The 21963-nt window shown below is 41.7% G+C and overlaps 1 protein-coding gene across 12 annotated transcripts in view; it reads left to right on the forward strand.

The window, feature by feature from the left end:
• Positions 1–21963, forward strand: part of CPEB1 (cytoplasmic polyadenylation element binding protein 1) — a 104493-nt gene that overhangs the window by 56089 nt on the left and 26441 nt on the right. For 11 of the 12 annotated variants that reach the window (XM_055098885.2, XM_034939320.3, XM_034939318.3 and 8 more), the window contains one exon: positions 20113–20301. In XM_055098885.2, the coding sequence (XP_054954860.1) occupies positions 20148–20301 (154 nt within the window). In that variant the 5' untranslated portion in view covers positions 20113–20147. Of the gene's footprint in view, positions 1–19894; positions 20012–20112; positions 20302–21963 lie in introns of those variants that run through there. The other variant, XM_063596889.1, reaches the window with a different exon arrangement.

The following is a 21963-nucleotide window of genomic DNA, read 5'->3' on the forward strand; positions in this document are numbered from 1 at the left end:
CCGGATGTGGTGGCACACGCCTGTAGCTTCAGCTAATTAGAAGGGTGAGGTGGGAGGATGGCTTGAACCTGGGAAGTGGAGGTTGCAGTGAGCCAAGATAGTGCCACTTGCACTCCAGCCTGGGTGACAGATTAAGACCCTGTCTTTAAAAAAAAAAAAAAAGTTCTGATACAAACTAAAACAATGATGAATCTTAAAAACATGCTAAGTGAAAAAAATTTTAAATATTGTATGATCTAATTTATGTGCAATATCCAGAATAGGTAAATCTGTAGAGACAGAAAATAGATTCATGGTTGCTTAGGGGTGGGAGAGGTTAGAGGGAAATGATAGTGTCCTGAAAAGGACATGAATAGACACTTTTCAAAAGAAGACATACATATGGACAACAAGCATATGAAAAAAGCTTTATAACTGATCATTGGAGAGAGAAAATCAAGCTGGGCACAGTGACTCATGCCTATAATCCCAGCACTTTGGGAGGCCGAGGTGGGCGGATCACCTGAGGTCAGGAGTTTGAGACCAGCCTGGCCAAACATAGTGAAGCCCTGTCTCTACTAAAAATTACAAAAATTAGCTGGGCATGGTGGCAGGCGCCTGTAGTAATTTCAGCTACTCGGGAGGCTGAGGCATGAGAATCATTTGAACCTGGGAGGCAGAGGTTGCGGTGAGCCGAGATTGTGCCACTGCACTCCAGCCTGGGTGACAGAGCAAGACTTCATGTCACAACACAACAAAACAAAAAACAAATGAAAATCAAAACCACAGTAAGTTACTACCTCACACCAGTCAGGATGGCTACAATTAAAAAGTTAAATAATAGATGCTGGTAAGATTGTGGCGGGGGGGAAAGGGAACGCTTACACACTGTTGGTGGGAATGTAAATTAGTTCAGCCATTGTGGAAAATAGTGTAGTGATTCTTCAAAGAGCTAAAAACACAACTTCCATTCAACCCAGCAATCCCATTGCTGAGTATGTACCAAAAGGAATATAAATCGTTTTACCATAAAAACACATGCACACATATGTTCATTGCAGTGCTATTCACAATAGCAAAAACATGGAATCAACCTAAATGCCTGTCAATGATAGGCTGGATAAAGAAAATGTGGTATGTATACACCATGGAATACTACACACAGCCGTGAAGAAGGAGATCATGTCCTTTGCAGGAACATGGGTGGAGCTGGAGGCCATAATCCTTAGCAAACTAACACAGGATCACAAAATCAAATACCACATGTTCTCACAACTGGGAGCTAAATGATAAGGACATATGGACACAAAGAAGGGAACAATAGACACTGGTGCCCATTTGAGGGTGTTGGGTGCCCATTTGAGGATGTTGGGTGGGAGAAGGGAGAGGATCAGAAAAAACAAGCATTGGGTACTGGACTTGACACCTGGGTGATAAAATAATCTGTACAACAAATTCACGAGTTTACTCATATAACAAACCTGCACATGTATCGCTGAACTTAAAAAAAATCCCCAGAGAGTGACTGCTGAAAGGATACAGGTTTCTGTCTATAGCCATACCACCCTGAGTGTGCCTGATCTTGTCTGAAAGGATACAGGTTTCTTTTGGGGATGATGGAATGCTCTAAAATTGTAACAATTGCAGAATTCTAGATGTATTAAAAACCATTGAATTATATAATTTAAATATATGACCAAGGAGGAAAAAGTATGTGTAATGGGTAACAGAAGGTTAACTTTCTTGAATTACAGAGTTTTCTTAGGAATTAATGAGACTAACAACTGTTTTTTTTTTTTTTTTTTTTGTCAAACGGATAAGGGGACACATAGGAAAAGACTATTCTGCACTTCTTTTAGTCAACACTGATAAACTCTTCTAGATGTTGTGAATACAGATGTGAAAAGTGCAGATACTGTGTCTGCTCTCCTGTAGAAAAGCTATGAAGAAATATGGTGGAGTAGAAACAAAAGTTGTCCCTAGTTATCTTTAGGGAATCCAGGACCTCCTGTGCATAACCCAAATCCACAAATGCCGAAGTCCCTGATGTAAAATGGTACAGTATTTGCATCTAACCCATGCATGTCCTCCTTTATATATACTTTATCTCTAGATTACTTATACCTAATGCAGTGTAAATAGTTATACTGTATTGTTTCGGGAATACTGACAAATCTGTACATGTTTAATATGGACACATTTTAAAAAATACTTCTGATCTGCGGTTGGTTGAATCCAAAGATGTGGAACCCACAGGTAGGGAGTGCCAACTGTAATACAATTTTTTTTTTTTTGGAGTTGGAGTCTTGCTCTATTGCCCAGGTTGGAGTACAGTGGTGCAATCTCGGCTCACTGCAACCTCTCCTGCCTCGGCCTCCCGAGTAGCTGGGACTATGGGCATGTGCCACTATGTCTGGTTAATTTTTGTATTTTTGGTAGAGACAGGGTTTCACCATGTTGGCCGGGCTGGTCCTAAACTCCTGACTTGAGGTGATCCACCCGCCTCTGCCTCCCAAAGTGCTAGGATTACAGGCAGGAGCTACCATGCCTGGCCACAATTTCAAATTATACTCAGCAATATGAAGACTAAGCAATGGGATGTGATAAGGAATGATTAGGATGGGGGCAGGGGTTAGTGATTAAATTGCCGCCCCACATACAATTGAGGTCTCTCTCTCAGAAAGTAGCATTTAAGCTGAAGACTGAATAACAAGTAGTCAGCCATGTAGAGAAACTGGGTTAAGGCCAGAGCAGGAGTATTAAGCAGAACAAACAGCAGGGCCTTGGCGTGGGCCTGAACTTGGGATGTTTAAGAGGTACAGGGCTTTCCAGGGGATGGGAAGTGTTGAATGGTAAAGCACAGATAACATAGGAGGCTATAGCAGTAGTTCAGGTGAGAAGTGTGTTGGCTTGGACTAGTATGGTAATAATAGAGACAAAATAAGTGGACAGATTTTGTGTAAATTTCAAGGTTAGGTTCAACAAGACGATTGCGGGGAATGGGGGAGAGAGGAGTCATTTTGTCTTGCACACTAATGTGGATCTGTTTTCTAAGATGGGGAACGTGATGGGGAAAAGAGGGACAATTAACATGAAAGATACTCAATCTTAAGAACATATGGTAGACTCCTTGTCCTTCAGCTCAGAATCCCATCATTGATTTAAACAATGGATTCTGTTGTTTACCTGTCAGGTTCATAAAAAGTAAAATTTGGTAAGGGTACAAAGAAATAGTTCCCATATCGTTGGGAATTTAAATGGGTGTGGTTCTTGGGGCAATTTTGACCAACAGCTATCAATTTTAAATGTACTGGATTGTAAGGTGTATGCATTTAACAAGTATGCTTGCCCAAGTAAGTCAAGATCAATGTTGAGGGATGTTCATTGCCTTATTTGTAGAAGAAATAAAAACTACTAGAAGCAGCCTGAATGCTCATCAGTAGAGAAATGGTTAGATACATCATGTTCATGGAATGGACTGCCATGCTGCCATAAAATAATGAAGCTGATTTCTTTATACAGATGTGGAAAGAACTCTTAAAATACTTGAAAAAAGATGTGAAATGGTATATTTGACCATTTGTGCATATATCTTTTAAAAGCTATGTGTATACATGGTTGTATACATAAAAATCTTTGAAAGCTATCTCTGGGGTAGGGAATTAGGTGGAGATAATTCTTCATATCCTCCTTGTTTGAAGTTGTACATGCTATTATTTTATTAACTCTTAATGTGGGGATGAACTTCCACATTAAGAAAACCTTTGGGCTGGATGCGGTGACTCACACCTGTAATTCCACATTTTGGGAGGCCAAGGCAGGTGGATCTCTTGAGCCCAGGAGTTCGAGACCAGCCTGGGCAATATGACAAAACCCTGTTTCTACAAAAAAAAATACAAAAAAAAAAAAAAACACCTAGTTGGATGTGGTGGCATGTGCCTGTAGTCCTGGCTGCTCCAGGGGCTGAGGTGGGAGGATCGCTTGAGCCTGGGAGGCAGAGGTTGCAGTGAGATGAGATCACACCACTGCATTCCAGCCTGTGTGACAGAGCCAGAGCCTGTCTCAAAACAAAAACAAAACAAAACAAAATTTGGCCGTTATCCTCATAGTAGAATCTTAGAAGTACTGAACTACTTCTCAATGTTTGCACTTAGGTATAAACATACTCTTAAAACGTATGACCAGATAGCATCCCAGAAAGGTTTTTTACTGAATTATTTTCTTAAGACAGCTCATCTTTCTTTAAATATACTATTTTAAATATATATTGTGAATTTCTCTGTCAGAGAGCCATACCCAGATTTTAATTTCTTAAAATTATCTGAATTTTTTTCTGAGTAGTTTACATTTGCTATAAACAATTTGAAAATTTCAGTAAAGATTTATACGTGCTACTACCTGTAGTCTACTTCAGTTGTTTTTGATGACTTTGAGTTCTCTCCGTATTTCTGAATATCTTCATGCAGCTGTCGTCTTGTATACAACTTACTCTCTTTCCCCAACCACTTAAGTGTTCTCCTTTGTCATATGCTGAGGTATGTATTTTAATGGCTAAGTTCGTAGTCCATTTTGACAGAATAGTTATTTTCAGTTTTCGCAATTGATTGCATTGTGACAGGCATCTTTGTAGGTAAATCTTTCTTAGCATTTATGAGTATTTAGAGAGATTCTTATAATACAGTTACCAAGTTAAAGAGTTTTGATATTTTAAAAATTCTTGATGGTTAAATTCTCGATGGAGATACTGTCCTTCTGTGATTCTCTCAGCAGTTGGAGAGTCCTGTCTCACCATATACATAGAGAAGAAAAAATTACCTAAATGGCTCATCACCATTGAATATTGTAACTGTAATTTTTCAGTTTTGGTAAGCAGAATTCTCATTTTAATTCCCATTTTCTTTATAAGTAGAACAGTTATTTTTTCTGTTAGTCTTTTAAATCTTTTCCTATGTTGAATTTCCTGATAATCTTTTTTACAACTAGGGGGTGGCAACTATTGAAACTGTCTTAAAGACAATTGCAATTCCTTCTCTGTTGCAAAGTTAAAAGATATGTAGTGTGTTAATTCATTGTCATCTAGTTCCTAATGAATAAAATCCCTTGGGGAAAATGCTATAAGTCAGGCTTAGGGCAGCAGACATCCTTACTAGCAACTTTTAACTCTTTAAAATGTTAACAAAGGCTAGGAATAGTAATCGTCTTGAATTCACACCTGTGCAATTCCATGTCGCTAAGTATAGAGGGGAGTGTATGTGCACCGTATGTGTGAATCTAAATTTAGAATAGCTGTGAAACCAGCCTGAACCTACAACTTCTTTAGATTCTTTCCCGATGAACACAGAAATACAAACTAACGGTAGGTGGTCTACTCATTTTCATGCAGATTGATTGAAGTTAGTTTTTACCAGCAATGTGGCTGACCTGGACAAAAATGTAGCTTAGGTAACTTTTGGTTCTGACCAAAAACACAGAGAAGGAGAGATCAAATTTATTTTATGTAATTTTTTTTTAAAGGGAAATAACATTTAAAACTATAGGCCTCTGTAAATAGTCTAGAGTTTAAAGCACTTTAAACATAGTGCTTAGAAAAGTATAACAAAATTATTTTTAGAGTATTCTTTCTTTTAGGGTATTTCTCTTTCTAGAGGACAGTAAGTACTGGCTTATTGATGTAAAGGAAAAGCCACAGTATAAAAACTCATTCTTAAAGAGGGCAAAGGATATAAACTGAAAATTGATAGCTAGTGGCTTTTTTTTTTTGTATCTGAAAAAAATGCTTCAACCTTCCAATCAAATTAGATTAACATTCCAAATGAGGTTAACAAATATCTGAAAGGCATACTTACCCAAGGAAATTCTAACTACTGTTCCTCCATTAGGCCAGAAACCACCTTACATACTTTTGTATCCTGATGTCTGTTTCCTTCCTAGCACCTCGCTCACAATTATACTTTATCACTTATACCATTATCAGGTTTTTCTCTACCATTACAATAGTAAACCCAAAAAGACAAGAGCTGTAACTTTTTTTTTTTTTCTTCACTTATATCCTGGTTGCCTAGCTAGTGCCTGACACTCAAGATTCTCATTTATTAAGTAGTGTATTTTTTAACCTATCATATTGGCAGAACTTAAAGTTGAATAGTACCAGTGTTGGTAACAGTGTTCACAAATGCATAGGAAATGGTACAAAAGGAATATCTCAAACTGTTCATTCAAAGAAGAGAGTAGGATTGAGGACAAGGAACGCTGCCGAGATGTGAAAGTGATCATCTTTTACTTATTACTTGTATGCTATTTTAAAAAACAAAATGGAATTTTACAATATAATTGTATAAAGGGCATGGTGGGGGAAGGGCTTGGGTTTTGAATGAGATGAATGCTTAGCTTGGTCAAATTGCTTCACCTGTTTTGTGCCATGGCTTTAATGCTTGTAAAAGGGATGTAATGCCTGTCTTCTCCATGGGGTTGTTTTGAGGAATGTGGTGATAGTTGTAAGTTGCCTAGTTCTTCCTGAACTTCAAAAATAAGTTTTCTGCTCTTTTTCTCCCTTGAAAAGTAGAGAATGTGATGTTTCATTTAAATTTTGAAAGTCTTATTCTGCATGGTACCACCCCCATCTGCTGGAATGTCCAGACTTTGCCGCTGAAAGCTTAACTGTTGGTTGTGTCTTGATTACAGTCTGGATTACTTCCACTTTGGAGAATGTGGTCTAGTTTCCAAACGTAGATATGTTGCATCATTTTGTCTGGAGAATAAATGAGTACATTTATGGGGGTAGAGGGAACTATGCAGAGATCAGCACTTAAGGCTTCTGGAATTAGTACTGGGGGGAGGGTCTTTCTACTGTGAAATAAAGGGCTTCCGCTAAATGCCCTCCAAAGTCCCTCTTATTTTTAATGTTTTGTGGCTTATTTAAATTTATGATCCTAATATCATTTTGTCATTGAACTCCTGATGTCAAATTTGAAATCTAATACGGGCTTTTATCTGCAAAAACGACTCAAGTTTATTTAGGGGATGTTGTCACCTTACCCAGTTTAATAGCTTGCATTTTTTTTCTTGTTACAATGTGTTCACTGTAAAAAAAAAAAACAGGAAAAAAAAATTATGTCATCTTACTACCGAGAAATAACTATTGTTAACATTTTGGTGTATCTCTCCAGTTTTTTTTTTCAAACGTGTATATTAAATATTTTGAACACACTATTTGCCTCTTTTATCTTTCTGTGTTAATTTTTTATATCCCTTTTCAAGGCTACATAGCATTTTACTGTGTAGATAGATGCATTATGGGATTTTTTTTTTTTTTTTTTTTTGATGTAGTCTCGCTCTGTCTTGCCCAGCCTGGAGTGCAGTGGCGTGATCTTGGCTCACTGTAACCTCCTCCTCCCAGGTTCAAGCGATTCTCCTGCCTCAGCCTCTAGAGTAGCTGAGATTACAGGTGCCCACCACCACGCCTGACTAATTTTTGTATTTTTAGTAGAGATGGGGTTTCACCATGTTGGCCAGGCTGGTCTTGAACTGCTGACCTCAAGTGATCCACCTACCTTTGCCTCCCAAAGTGCTGGGATTACAGGTGTGAGCCACCGCACCCAGCCTGCATTATGGGATTCTTAACCTGGGTACATGGATAGAATTCAGGGGGTCCAATAATTTAGACAGGTAAAAACTTGTATCTTCATGTTCAGTGATGTTTAACTGAAACGTAGGTTGTTTTTTTTTTTTTTTTTTTTTTTTTTTTTTTTTGAGACGGAGTCTCGCTGTGTCACCCAGGCTGGAGTGCAAGTGGTGCGATCTCCACTCACTGCGAGCTCTGCCTGCCGGGTTCACGCCATTCTCCTGCCTCAGCTTCCTGAGTAGCTGGGACTGCAGGCGCCCACCGCCATGCCTGGCTAATTTTTTGTATTTTTAATAGAGACTGGGTTTCACATTGTTAGCCAGGATGGTCTCTATCTCCTGACCTTGTGATCCGCCTGCCTCGACCTCCCAAAGTGCTGGGATTACAGGTGTGAGCCACCAAGCCCAGCTGCATTTCTTTTAACTGTAAGTTTAGGCAACAAGTCACAATATTAGCAGGACCTAATAATTTGGTATCAATAGGATGATCAGACAATTCATATTGATTCCTTTACAGGCATTGTACATATCTTGATATTTATTTACTATTTCAGTATTATTACTATTTTATATGTTTTGAAACATTTTTCTTAGAAGGTTTATTGGTGTTAGCAGACTGCCAAATGGTTCATGATACAAAAAAGGTTAACCTCTGGCATTCAGTTTTTGTATTTTGGAGTTTGTTTAAATAGGTGCCTATTTTATACACTTACAAGAAGTACCTGAAGTTAAAGCTTTTGCCTGCATCTGTGATTATTTGGACATAGGATAAATTTCTAAAAGTAGTATTTCTTTATCAAAGAATAAATATCTTTTGAAGCTTTCAATGTTTTTGTCAGATTGCTCTCCAGAATGTTGTACCAATTTACCCTCTATATGGAAATACCCTGCCTTCCTGTTTTAAATAACTGGCTTTTATATTATGTAGATGCAATCGTGATTGGCACTGTAAAGGGTCTCCAATTTGATGTACTGTTTAAGGAACTTCTGTAGACCCCAATTTGAACAGTGTAGTGTCAGGTAAAGTAATGTTTCATTGTGTTTTGGTTATACTAGTTTTACTAAAACTAGTTGTTACCTACAACCTAGATGGCATGTTGTATTCAAGGACTCTGAACCAGAGTCTTCAGGATGGCGTGCTTCAGAACTCCCCCATACCATAAGCAGTAGATTGGATGATGCTAGCCTTGAATCAGCAGTCGTCTTTTTTGCTCTCCATGGGTAAGAAGTAAAATTATCACCTTTGAAAATAATATATGCACATAGCAGCGAAATCTTAGAAACACCCGAATGTGAAATTGACTTTCTGCTGAATAAGTAACAGATTGTGGAGAGAGTAGTGGGGAGGGTGAGGGAGTTAGTGTTAAGAATTAAACTCCTACAGCATTTTGGGAGGCCGAGGTGGGCGGATCACAAGGTCAGGAGATCGAGACCATCCTGGTTAACATGATGAAACCCCATCTCTACTAAAAATACAAAAAATTAGCTGTCGTGGTGGCCAGTGTCTGTTGTCCGAGCTACTCAGGGAGGCTGAGGCAGGAGAATGGCGTGAACCCGGGAGGCGGAGCTTGCGGTGAGTCCAGATCGCGCCACTGCACTCCAGCCGGGGCAACAGAGTGAGACTGTGTCTCAAAAAAAAAAAAAAAAAAAAAAAAAAGAACTCCTAGTATGATGGGATAGGTTTAGTACACAGTATGGGGACCTGAGTGCAGAAAAGGGATCCTTTGCTAACTTAATGATAAAACAGGTCTGAGTAGGGTTATTATGTATGAGTGTAGACCTGGGTCTAGAAAGTGTCCCATTGTGGGAGAGAGGTCAGGGGATCAGTTAGTCCCTGTATTTGAGACCAACAAATCGAGATTTGGATCTTACTTCTGCCTTTTAGTAGCTTTGTCGCTTATGGCCATCTCTGAGCCTTGTGTGCTTTCTAGTAAAAAAAAGACGGGATGGCGAGGAATTTGACAAGGTGGTCTTTAAGCTTCTTTCCTGCTTGCTTTTGTGGCTGACTTTCTTAGCTGGTGCCAGGATATTAAGGGCTTTTGTCCCAGAGATTTTTATCCTGCATGCAGTAGTTACTTGTTTGGTCTATCCTTGCTAAAGGGCCTGAATTACGCAGAACACTCTCATTTGTGAAAAATCAAACACCAAATTAGAACTTACTTTAGTAAAATGTGGGGTATGTTGGAACGCTGTTGATACAAAGCTCATAGAATAGGAAGGAATCACTGGAAAGCTAGGGATACTGAATCTGTGGCCTCCAATTTTGTCTATTTCTGTCTTTCCTCTGCTCATTTCCCAGTGTGAGTTTCATTATCTCCTTTTGCAGAGTTGCCAGTTATGAGAAAGGGTATATGCTCACATCCTTTGGCATCATGGACAATCAGGAAATAGTTCTTTTTCCGTTATATACAGTTAGAAAAATCTCAAGGAAAGATACCCAGCTAGCTTGGCTTAAGTCATACCCATACCTGGACTGGTCTCTGTAGTCATGGGGATGGGTAATTCTTGCCCAGCTTGAGTCAGATACTTACCTATGGGACCATCACTGTAACCAGTGAGGTAGAATGCTGCAAGAAGATGCCATTGTCTTTAGGACCACTTGGATGGCAATTCAACAAAAACCTGGTGTCGGGGAGATTTTTAAAAACATTGGGGATTCATGAATTAGGCAACAGCAATCTTCAAACATTTGGGTACAACCTAATTTTAAAAAAAAATGTACACCACAATGAGATACCAGTTTGCACTTGTTAGGATGGCCATTATTAAAATGTAAATTGTCGGCAAGGATATGGAGAAATTAGAAAATTTGTGCATTGCTGGTGGGAATGTAAAATGGTACTGCTGCTGGAGAAAAGAGTGTGGTGCTTCCAAAAAAAATTAAACATAGTATTACCATATGATCCAGCAATTCTCCTTCTAGGTATACACACAAAAGAATTGAAAGCGAGGACTTGAACACATATTTGTATGCTAGTGTTCATAACAGTACTATTTACAATAGTCAAAAGGTAGAAACAGGAAACAACCCAGGTGTCCATCAGTGGATGAATTGGATGGATGAACAAAATGTTGTGTACGATGCAAAATTAGGAGTTTTAAAAAGGAAACCTGGCACAGTAGTGCACACCTGTAGTCCCAGCTACTCGAGAGGGTGAGGCAAGGAAGGATCATTTGAGCCCAGGAGTTTGGGGCCAGCCTGGGCAACATAGCAAAATCCTATCAGTGAATGAATGAATGCATGCATGCCAGGCATTGGCTCATGCCTGTAATTCCAGCACTTTGGGAGGCCTAGGTGGGTGGATCGCTTGAGCCCAGAAGTTGAGCAACAGCCTGGGCAACATGGGGAGACTTCCATCTCTAAAAATTCAGCCAGGCTGGTGACATGCACCTGTGGTCCCATCTACTTTAGAGGCTGAGGTGAGAGGATTGCTTGATCCTGGGAGGCTGAGGCTGTAGTGAGCCATTATTGCATCATTGCATCCCAACCTGGGTGACAGAAGGAGACCCTGTCTCAAAAAAAAAAAAAAAGAAAAGAAAAGAAATTGGGGATGTACTGCAACATGGAGGAACCTTGAAGACATTATGCTAAGTAAAATAAGCCCGATACAAAGGAAAAATATTGTATAATTCCACTTACGAGGTCCCTACAATAGTCAAATTCATAGAGACAAAGTAAAATAATGGTAACCAGGGGCTAGGAGGAGAGGGTAGTGGGGAATTAGTGTCTAATGGTACAAAATTTTAGCTTAGGGTAAAAAAAGCTCTAGAGGTGAAGAGTAGTGATGCTTGCACAAAAATATGAATGTACTAATGCCTCTGAATTGTATGCTCAAAAATGGTTAGAGTGGTAAATTTCATGTATATTTTACCACAACAAAATTTTTAGTACAGGGTACCCCTTGCATATTTAACTTGGTATCTACGTTCTTATTATAAGTGAAACTGTAGATTTACAATAGTAGAGAGATTTGAGACCTATTATCTATTTTAAAATATTTAAACCAGTTCTTTAACAGGGGGAAACTTTTCATTATTTCTTTTTTCTTCTTCTTCTTCTTCTTTTTTTTTTTTTTAAGACAGAGTCTTGCTCTGTCTCCAGGCTGGAGTGCAGTGGCGTGATCTCAGCTCACTGCAACCTCCGCCTCCCAGTTTCAAGCGATTCTTCTGCCTCAGCCTCTCGAGCAACTGGGACTACAGGCACGTGGCACCATGCCCAGCTAATTTTTAGTATTTTTAGTAGAGAAGAGGTTTCACCATGTTGGCCAGGATGGTCTCGATCTCTTGACCTCATTATCCGCCCGCCTTGGCCTCCCAATGTGCTGGGATTACAGGCGTGAGCCACCGCGCCTGGCCCATTATTTCTTTTCTCCTAGTATTTGTAGTCCACTTCTCCCGCTGAGTTTTATCTTAATGTAATATTTTGTGCTTGAGAGTCTTTTGTTGATCACATGTCATCCTTCTCTGTAACAACAAAAGTACATAAACTGAAATTTTAAATTATTTCCTGTGTCTCAAAGGTGATGATGATTGGTAGGGCAATTAAGACAATCTAAATGTTATAAATCTTGATAAAGTTTTATTCTTTAATAATTGTTTATTGGAAATGCTTGTTTTGTTTTTTGTTTGAGACAAGGTACCTGTCGCCTAAGCCAGAGTGCAGTGGCGCAATCATGGTTCATCGTAGCCTCAACCTCCTCAGTAGCTGGGACCACAGACACACGCCACCATGTCCAGCTATTTGTCTTACTTTTTGTAGAAACGGGGTCTCCCTGTGTTGCCCAGGCAGTCTTGAACTCCTGGGCTCAAGTGATCTTCCTGCTTTAGCCCCCTAAAGTGTTGGGATTACAGATGTGAGCCACCACACCTAGCCTGGAAATAGTTTTTAATGACATAAATTGAGGTCTTTTAAAATCTCATGTAATTTTAAGGCTGGGCACGGTGGTTCATGCCTGTGATCCTAGCACTTTGGAAGGCCGAGGTGGATAGATCACATGAGGTCAGGAGTTCAAGACCAGCCTGGCCAACATGGTGAAACCCTGTCTCTACTAAAGTTCAAAAATTAGCTGGGCGTGGTGGTGCATGTGTATAATCCCAGCTACTCGGGAGGCTGGAGCAGGAGAATTTTCTGAGCCTAGGACGTGGAGGTTGTAGTAAGCCAAGATTTTGCCATTGCACTCAGGACGACAGAGTGAGACTCTGTCTCAAAAAAACAAAACAAAACAAAAAAACATGTAATTTTGTATGACTGACTTATTGTTGGAATGACTTGGGGTTTTTTTTGTTTGTTTGTTTTTTTGAGACAGAATCTTGCTCTGTTGCCCAGGCTGGAGTGCAGTGGCATGATCTTGGCTCACTGCAACCTCCGCCTCTTGGGTTCAAGTGATTCTCCTGCCTCAGCCTCCTGAGTAGCTGGGACTACAGGTGCACGCCACCACACCCAGCTAATTTTTGTATTTTTTAGTTGAGATGGGGTTTTGCCATGTCTGGTCTCGAGCTCCTGAACTCCAGTGATCCACCTGCCTCGGCTTCCCAAAGTGCTGGGATTACAGGTGTGAACCACTGTGCCCACCAACTTGGGATTTTCAACACTGTATATATACATTTTGTTTCCATAGGTTTGTGCCCTGAGTAAACTTGTTCACATAAAATAAGTAGATGGGGAATGAACTAGTTTATACAATTTTTTGATTTAGTTCTGTGCAAAAAATTAGTCATGTATTATTATTTTTAGTCATCTACTGGCTGATAGTTGTGTTCATTCCTCCTTCATATTTGTTGAAAAGAAAGAACTGAAAACCAGCTAATTTGTTAAAAGACGTTTTACCTAGTCATACCAGACATGGAATTACTCAGTTTCCTAACTATACCAATAATGCTTTATCAGTGTAGCTTTTTTATTTTTTATTTTTTTTTGAGACGGAGTCTCGCTCTGTCGCCCAGGCTGGAGTACAGTGGCGCGATCTCGGCTCACTGCAAGCTCCGCCTCCTGGGTTCACGCCATTCTTCTGCCTCAGCCTCCCGATTAGCTGGGACTGCAGGCACCTGCCACCATGCCTGGCTAATTTTTTGTATTTTTATTAGAGATGGGGTTTCACCGTGTTAGCCAGGATGGTCTCGATCTCCTGACCTCGTGATCCACCTGCCTCAGCCTCCCAAAGTGCTGGGATTACAGGCGTGAGCCACCGTGCCTGGCCCAATATAGCTTTATCAATGCTATATTTTTCAGATGAGGCTGAATGGCTCACACCTGTAATCCCAGCACTTTGTGAGGCTGGGGCAGGCAGATCACTTGAGCTCAAGAGTCTGAGAACAGCCTGGGCAACATAGCAAGACCCTGTCTTTACAAAAATATACCCCCCCAAAAAATTAGCCAGGTATGGTGGCATGCACCTGTAGTCCCAGCTACTTGGGAGGCTGAGGTAGGAAAATCTCTTAAACCTGGAAGTCTAGTCTGCAGTGAATTGTGTTTATGCCACTGCATTCCCGCCTGACAGAGCAAGATTCTGTTTCTAAAAATCCATCTCAAAAAATAAAAACAGATTTGAGATTACTACTATGTCTGTCCTTCACTTAGACACACCTTAATTCAGTATACTTAAAAGATTGAGAAAACTTAAAATAGTTTTTGTGCAACATTTGTAGGAAATTAAAAAAAAAAATTTTAAGTTAGTTTAAAAATACACCTTTGCAGTCAGGCACAGTAGCTCACACATGTAATCCCAGCACTTTGAGAGCCTGAGGTGGGAGGATCCCTTGAGCCCAGGAGTTCGAGACCAGCCTGGCCAACATAGTGAGACTCTGTCTCTACAAAACAATAAAAATAGTTGGACATAGTGGTGTGCCTATAGCCTCAGCTGCAAAAACAAAACAAAACACACCTTTGCCAACATGCTATTTAAAAATGATTTAATCTTACCATTTGCTTTAAGTATGTTTTGTCAAAGCCATGGGCCTATAGATTTAACTTTATTTACAGAAAAAAATTTCTACTATAATGCCTCATTTAATGGAGTCAGTTCTGTTTTTGGAGACAGGGTCTCACTCTGTCACCCAGGCTGGAGTGCAGTGGCATGATCTCAGCTCACTGCATCCTCCGCCTCCTAGGCTCAAGCAATCCTTCCACCTCAGCCACCCAAGTAGCTGTGACTACAAGTGTGCACCCACCATGCCCGGCTGATTTTTTGTATTTTTATTACAGATGGGGTTTTGCCATGTTGCCCAGGCTGGTCTCAAACTCATTGGCTCAAGCTATCCACCTGCGTTGGCCTCACAAAGTGCTGGGACTACACGTGTGAGCCACCACACCCAGCCTGGAGTCAGTTCTTATTGTCAAATCAATTAGTTCAGTCAGACTTTCATTTTTTCAGAAAAAGTCTGACTTTATTTTTTTCTCAACATTTTAGTAACATTTTCAAGCATACATAAAAGCTAAAAGAATTACAAAGTGAACACCTGTAATACCACCTAGATTGAACAGTGAACATCTTGTCATATTTGCCTTATCACATATCTTTAAATTGTAGACATTGCTACAGTTTACCCCAAAATCCTTCACCATGCATATCATTAACTAGTATTCAATACTATATTTGTTTATAACTTTTTTGAGGTAAAATTTATATGCAGTGAGGAGCACAAATTCTAAATGTGTCATTAGATCCGTTCTGACTGATGTATCCTCACTCTCATCAAAATATACACACTGTTAGCATCACCTCAGCTACTTTCCTTGTACCCCTTCCTAATCTACCTGCCTACTTCCTGCCAGAGGCAACCACCTGATTTTTTTCACCATTTATTAGTTTTGTCTGCTCTAAAAATTCAAATAAGTGGAATTATATACATATGTAACTTATGAACGGCTTTTTCCACTCACCATAATTATCTTATTGTTGCCTGTATTATTCCTTTTTATTGCTGAATAATAGTATGGTATATGCATGTACTACATTTTGTTCTGTTGATTCTCACATGGACTGAATCCACGTTTGGGTGATTATGAATAAAGCTGCTATGACTATTCTTGCACAGGTGTTTTATTAGACATACACTTTTACTCCTCTTAGTTGAATTCCTAGGAGTAGAATTTCTGGGTCATAAGATAATATGTGTTAGTTGTGTAAGAAATGGGCAGACCATTTTTCAAAGTGGATGTACCTTTTCTCCCATTGAAAAGGAAGAACATATATAAGCGTTTTCATAAGTACAAGGTGGATGTACCATTTACGGTAACGAAGCTTTGATTGACAACATCAAATGTCGGCAAGATGTGGTACAGTCTTTTAAATTTTAGCCATCTAGTAGGTGTGCAGTAGTGTCTCACTGTGGTTTTAACTTGGATTTCTTTGACTAATGATGTTGAGCACTTTTTGAAGTTCTTATTGGCCATTTATATAATCCTTGTGAAGTGCTTTTCAGATTTTGTGCCTTTTAACAATTGAGATTTTGTTACTTTTCAGTTAAGATTTCTTTTACTGATTTGTCAGATATGGTTGTGGGTATTTTCTCACATATTGTGGCTTGTGTAATTATTTTTTTAGTGGTATCTTGATGAGCAGAAGTTTTTCGTTGTGATAAGGTCAGCTTATCAACTTTCTCCATAATCATTGCTTTCTGTACTCTACATAAAGAAACCCTTGCTTCTATGTACTCCCTCTCCCCTACCAAGTTACAAAGATAGGTTCTTAGAGAGGCTTTGTAGTTTATACTTAGCTTTCACTTTTACGTCTCTGATATCTACTAAATTAATGTTTGTATATAGGTCAGAGTTTATTCCCTCCTCCCATATGGTGTTCCAGTGCCATTTGTTAAAAAGTTTTTCCCCAATGAATTGCTTTAAGTCTGGTATATTGGGATTACACAGATGTGCAGATGGCCCCAGACTTAGGATGGTTCAACTTAGGTTTTTGACATGATGATGGTGTGAAAATGATACGCATTCAGTTGAAATTGTACCTTGATTATCCATACGACCTTTCTGTTTTTATTTTCATTACAGTATTCAATAAATTACATGAGGTGTTTATCACTTTATTATAAAACAAGTTTTGTGTTAAATTATTTTGCCCTACTGTAGGCTAGTGTCAGTTTTCTGAGCACAGTTAAGGTATGCTAGGCTAAGCTATAATGTGCAGTAAATTAGATGTATTTAAATGCATTTTCCGTTTATAATATTTTCAACTTACAATGGGTTTATCAGACCATAATAACCCCACTGTAGTTGAGGAACATCTGTATATTAATTTTGTGGGTATCACTTTTTAGCACTGTTGAGTCTTCCAGTACATGAACATGGTTTATGATTTTTTTTTGTTTTTTTGTTTTTTTTTTTGAGACCGAGTTTAGCTCTGTTGCCCAGGCTGGAGTGCAGTGGCACGATCTCGGCTCACTGCAACCTCTTTCCTTCCTGGGCTCAAGCAATTCTCCTGCCTCAGCCTCCTAAGTAGCCGGGACTGCAGGCGTGTGCCACTGTGCCTGGCTAATGTTTTTTGTATTTTTAGTAGAGACAGGTTTTCACCACGTTGGCCAGACTGGTCTTGAACTCCTGACCTCAAGCGATCTGCCTGCCTCGGCCTCCCAAAGTGCTGGGATTACAGACTTGAGCCACTGCACCTGGCCTCAAATATTTTCTTTAATCCTCACAAAACACCTAAAAGATGGCTACTGTTGCATCTTTAAAGAAGAAAAGATGCTCAGAAAGACACAGTGGCAGACCTGGTGAGCAGAGCAAGGTCTGTCAGTCATCTAAAGCTGTTGACTTTTCCAGCCTGCCACACTAATGGTTTTAACAGGTATGGCCTGCATTGAGTTGGAGCTAGTGAAGAAATCTTACAATGGTAGTGAAAATCTTTATCTGGAAGAAACAACAGATTGAGGAATGTCTGGATAAGGAGGAAGGTGAGGTCTGTGGTGGGGGTTGTAGGGGTGAGGGTAGAGTTATACTGTGTGTAGAACTCCAAGCTCCTGGATGCATGTAGCCATTTGGTCTTAAATGGGTTTAACAGACCTGTTGCTCAGGCCTGGGGTCTTTCAGCTTGGGGTAGGAAGATTGTGTTAGTTGTACACATCAGTACTGTTCAAACTTTTGAGATGGGAACTACTTTGTCGCCCAGGCTGGAGTACAGTGGTGCAGTCATGGCTCTCACTGCTGCCTTGAACTCCTGGGCTCAAGCAATCTTCCCAAAGTTCTGGGATTATAGGCATGAGCCACCACACCCGACTGCTCAAACTTTTTTTGCATACATACATATTAACTGGGGATCTTGTTAAAATGCAGATCTCAATTCTGTCAGTCTTGGGTGGGGCCTGAGACTCAGTATTTATAACAAGCTCCTGGTGATGCTCATATTGCTGGTCTGCCACACTGTATTTTGAGTAGCAAGAGCATAGTTGATTCTCTCCTCGTGAGGGATGGGGGTAATCATATGCACAGTCACCCTGATTTTAATGGGTAGAGAATGGCTGCTTCTAGACATAGATGCCCTCAGATTGGGGTATGAGGGGATTATATAGATATTTGGCGTAGGGGGGAATAGATACTTAAACATGGATGTTTTTGAAGGAAGCATTGTGTTTTGGTAACTAATATGTATGGGTGAAGTCTAAAGTATATCCTTAGCTTGAGGGAAGGGTGAACATAGAGAAGCAGGAGGGGAGTAGTCAGGGGTAGGGGCAGCACCAGTATGGGTGATTTTTGCTAGGCCTTTGCCGTGATGAACAAGGCTTTGACAAACACAGATAGGGAGCAAGCAGAATATCTACAGCCAGCAGGAATAACGTGGATGGATGACACAGCAGCAAAGCTTTAAAAAAAAAAAAATCTCCAAAGGAAGGAGACTGATAATTTTCCCTTCTAGGCTATGCCTGAGTGCCTGTGGACACAGGGTGTACTGCAGGAAGTTCTGAACAGCTATTTCTGTGGCAGCATTATTCTCTCGACCCTGCCATGGGAGGTCCCAGGTGGGCATGCTTCCCGTATCTGCTTGCTTCTCCTTGCAACAGGGGAGAACAAGCAGGTGGAGTGCTACCAGCTGAGTCCAGGTTTGAGCAGCCTGCCTGGTGAGTCTGGGCCTGTTGCCCTACCCTCCTTTATGAGGAAGAAGCCCAGTGACCCTGGGCTCATGTTGGAAAAGGACCGATGTGGGAGGAGATGGCAAAGAGGAAATGGCGGAAGCTCCAGAAGCTGAATTTTCTTAGTCTTTGTTGCTGGAGCTGTGAGTGGCCACAGAAATAAAGCATTGGTCTTGTGCAGCACCTCTGAGAGAGGGCCTGGGTGTTAGAGGCATCAGTGGCCCTCATGGCTGCCCTGTATCATGCTCAGGGCTCCTGGAAGGGCAAGAGAAGCAATATTGACAGAGCTAGGTGATTAAGTTTCAGAGTTTGGTGTTTCTAATAGGGCGTAACGATACTTCAGAGACTGTTTCTCTTGGTTTGTCAGATGCTGCTTTGAGAGTGTTTCCTCAGTCTGTGCCTACAGTTGCAGGAGGGAGGGGAGGAGCTGAGCCGCTATATCTGTTCATGACTAATACCCATCTTGTTGGGATGAGGGAACCTGGGCACAGGGATTATCCTAGTCAGGGCAGGTCTCACTCTGGCATGTGGGTTGTGGGCCATGTCCTTTGAGGTGTACCTGGAACAGCCCAGTGACTCTCCCCCACTCTGCCAACGCTTACCCCCTTTCTCTGTGATAAGCTGCTCTAGACAAGCCTGGAACACCAGGTGTTGTTCCCCAGGGTCCAAGTGTACAGTATTTTTCTGAAGGTTATCTTCTTCCTCAGTGGTAAACACTGCTGTGTCAGGGTGCTGCTCAGGGGCCACTTGGAGCACAGATTTTTGCTAGCAGGACTGTGAAGCTTTGCATTGGGCTGCAAAGCCAGGGCTTGAGCCAGCAGCTGGAGAGAGTCCAGGACTAGAGTGTTTTTGGGTTTGGGGGTGGAGAGCAGGGGGAGGGAAAGGGAGGGGCAGGAGGGCAGAGCCACACGAGCAGGCAGTTGGCTGCTTTGGCGGAGAGGACTTCAGTCGTGCGTGAGGGCTGCTTGGCCACCATTGCTGGAGACCGGAGGGCGCTGCCTTGCAACCCAGACTTACCGGCACTGCACCGGGACTATTCCAAGTAGCTGTTGTGCTGTCTTTCCCTGGGAGGCAAGTCTCCTCCCTGTCGTCCCCTCCTGCTCCTCCCCCGTTCTGTGAGGGATGATGCCGCTCTCTATTGCACGGCTCAGCCGGCTGATGTCACTGGCAGCGGGAAGCATCAGCAGCCTGATCACATGCTGGCCCAGTCTGTAATGCAGACGGGATAGGGGTGTGTGTGTGAGGGGAGGGGGCCTGTATGGCAACTGCTCTTGCTCCAGCGTCCCCAAAAGTGCAGAGGCAGCGGCTGCAGCATCCAGCCAGCTTGGATGTCTGGCCTGTGAGCCTGGGGAAACTATTATTAATAATATTTACTGTTGATAATATTGGGGAAAACAGCCCTTAACTCTGAGGTTTCTGCTGTGCTCCTGTCCAAAACAGACTTCCAGGACTCTGAAGAAACAGTTACAAGCAGGATGCTTTTCCCAACCTCTGCGCAAGAATCTTCCCGTGGCCTCCCAGATGCAAATGACCTGTGCCTTGGCCTGCAGTCCCTCAGTCTGACAGGCTGGGACCGACCCTGGAGCACCCAGGACTCAGATTCCTCAGCCCAGAGCAGCACACACTCGGGTGAGTGCCAGAGAATGAGTTGGCTGGGGTAAGGGGATGCATGGGGGTGGTGAACGAAGATATCCACAGCAACAGTTGTTCTGTTCCCCTTTGCATCACTCCCCACCATACACACATACAACATGGAGCTGTTTTGCAAGAGATGGAAATGCAAGCTGTGAGTGTGGCAGGACAGATGGCTCCGCGTAAAGGCAGGCATGGCTCTTCCACTTACCCTGATAAATTCCCTGGAGTTGTTAGTCTGCACCTGGAGTGGCCCTGAGGAGGGTCCCCAAGGTGTGGTGGCCTTGTGCAGAAAAGATCCAGCTAACCCCCTGGTGCCCAGGCCTGTCTTGGAGATGATGAAGCAAAACACTTTTAGGTGGGGGAGGGGAGTTAAGGGGTTGATTACTGGATGACCAGAATTATTCAGTGGTTTTAAAAACCAGGGAGTTATATGAAGAGTGAGTGGTCTCTGAATCATGGCAAGGGAAGGATTTTAACCTCAGATGAGGCTGGATAATGCACTGAGATATTTGGAATTGACTTAACATAGGGTTCAGAGCATTGATCCTGGAAAGGGGTAGGCAGGGTGAGTGGGGTGGGGTAACTCCCAGCTAGAGAATCTTTTTTTTTTTTTCCCTTTGTGTTGAGAGTGACCAGCTGGATAAAAGAAGAGCCACTCCCCTTTAGGATCCCTTGTCTTCTTGGTAGGGTTCAGTGGGGACAAACTAAAGGGACTTCTTGGCAGCCCCCCCTTAAATTGCTTCTGCTTATACCTTCTGTTACCTGTTTATTTCCCTCTTGTGGTACAAGGAGGAGGGTTGCCCAAATACAAGTCTTGGAGTATTCAGGAAGAAATGTGAACTTAAACACTACAGGTATACTTACAAGCTACATATTTTGCTTTATGTAAATTATAATAAAGAGGTATTGGCAGCAGATACTCTAGGAAAATGAAAAGGTGGTAAGGGGCGGGGGGGAGGGGGTGGTACAGCCATTCGCTGTTGGTACTGACAGTGGGAAACACCAAGCCTGCTGTCCTTCCCTTCCCTCCCTGGTCCAGGAACCGGCAGCCATGGCAGCAAGGTACTGTCTTGTTGATTTCTGTGGCCTCCACCCTGTTTGGCGCAGGTCTTTTTTTAGAATGCTTTGCAGAGCCTGGGCCCGTTGTGTCTGTTAGGCATTTTAATGCCCAGTTGTTTTGGTAAAACCCCATTTAGGAGAGGGGTATTGAAATTGTGTTTTATGTGGATGTGGATGGGGAGAGCTTTACCTTAAGTAACTATCTCTGGGTTAAGATAGGGTTTCTTGAAGTACTGGCCTTCTGCTGACTCAGGTTTTTCCAGAAAGGTCAGCAACTACCCTGTTCCCCTGGGCAAGGAAGTATGGTGTCACTGTTTGGTATTCTATGCCTGGAGACCACGGTACTTTGTTTTGTGTGTTCTTGACGCCAACCTTGGGGGCCTATGAAGCCAGCCTCCCCTGGCCTCACTTCCACCGTATCTGAGCAAAAGATAGAATAACTCACACAGGAGATGGGCACCTGTCTGTGGGTGATCAGTGTTTGACCAAGGCACTGTCTTTCATTGGCATCAGGTTGAAGTATAGCCCTTCTTTGGCTCTCATTCTCTAAGCTACAATGCTCTTTCTGAAATACATTATAACATTGGGCCCATAGAA

Source organism: Pan paniscus, chromosome 16, assembly GCF_029289425.2.
Source record: "Pan paniscus chromosome 16, NHGRI_mPanPan1-v2.0_pri, whole genome shotgun sequence".
NCBI lineage: Eukaryota > Metazoa > Chordata > Mammalia > Primates > Hominidae > Pan > Pan paniscus.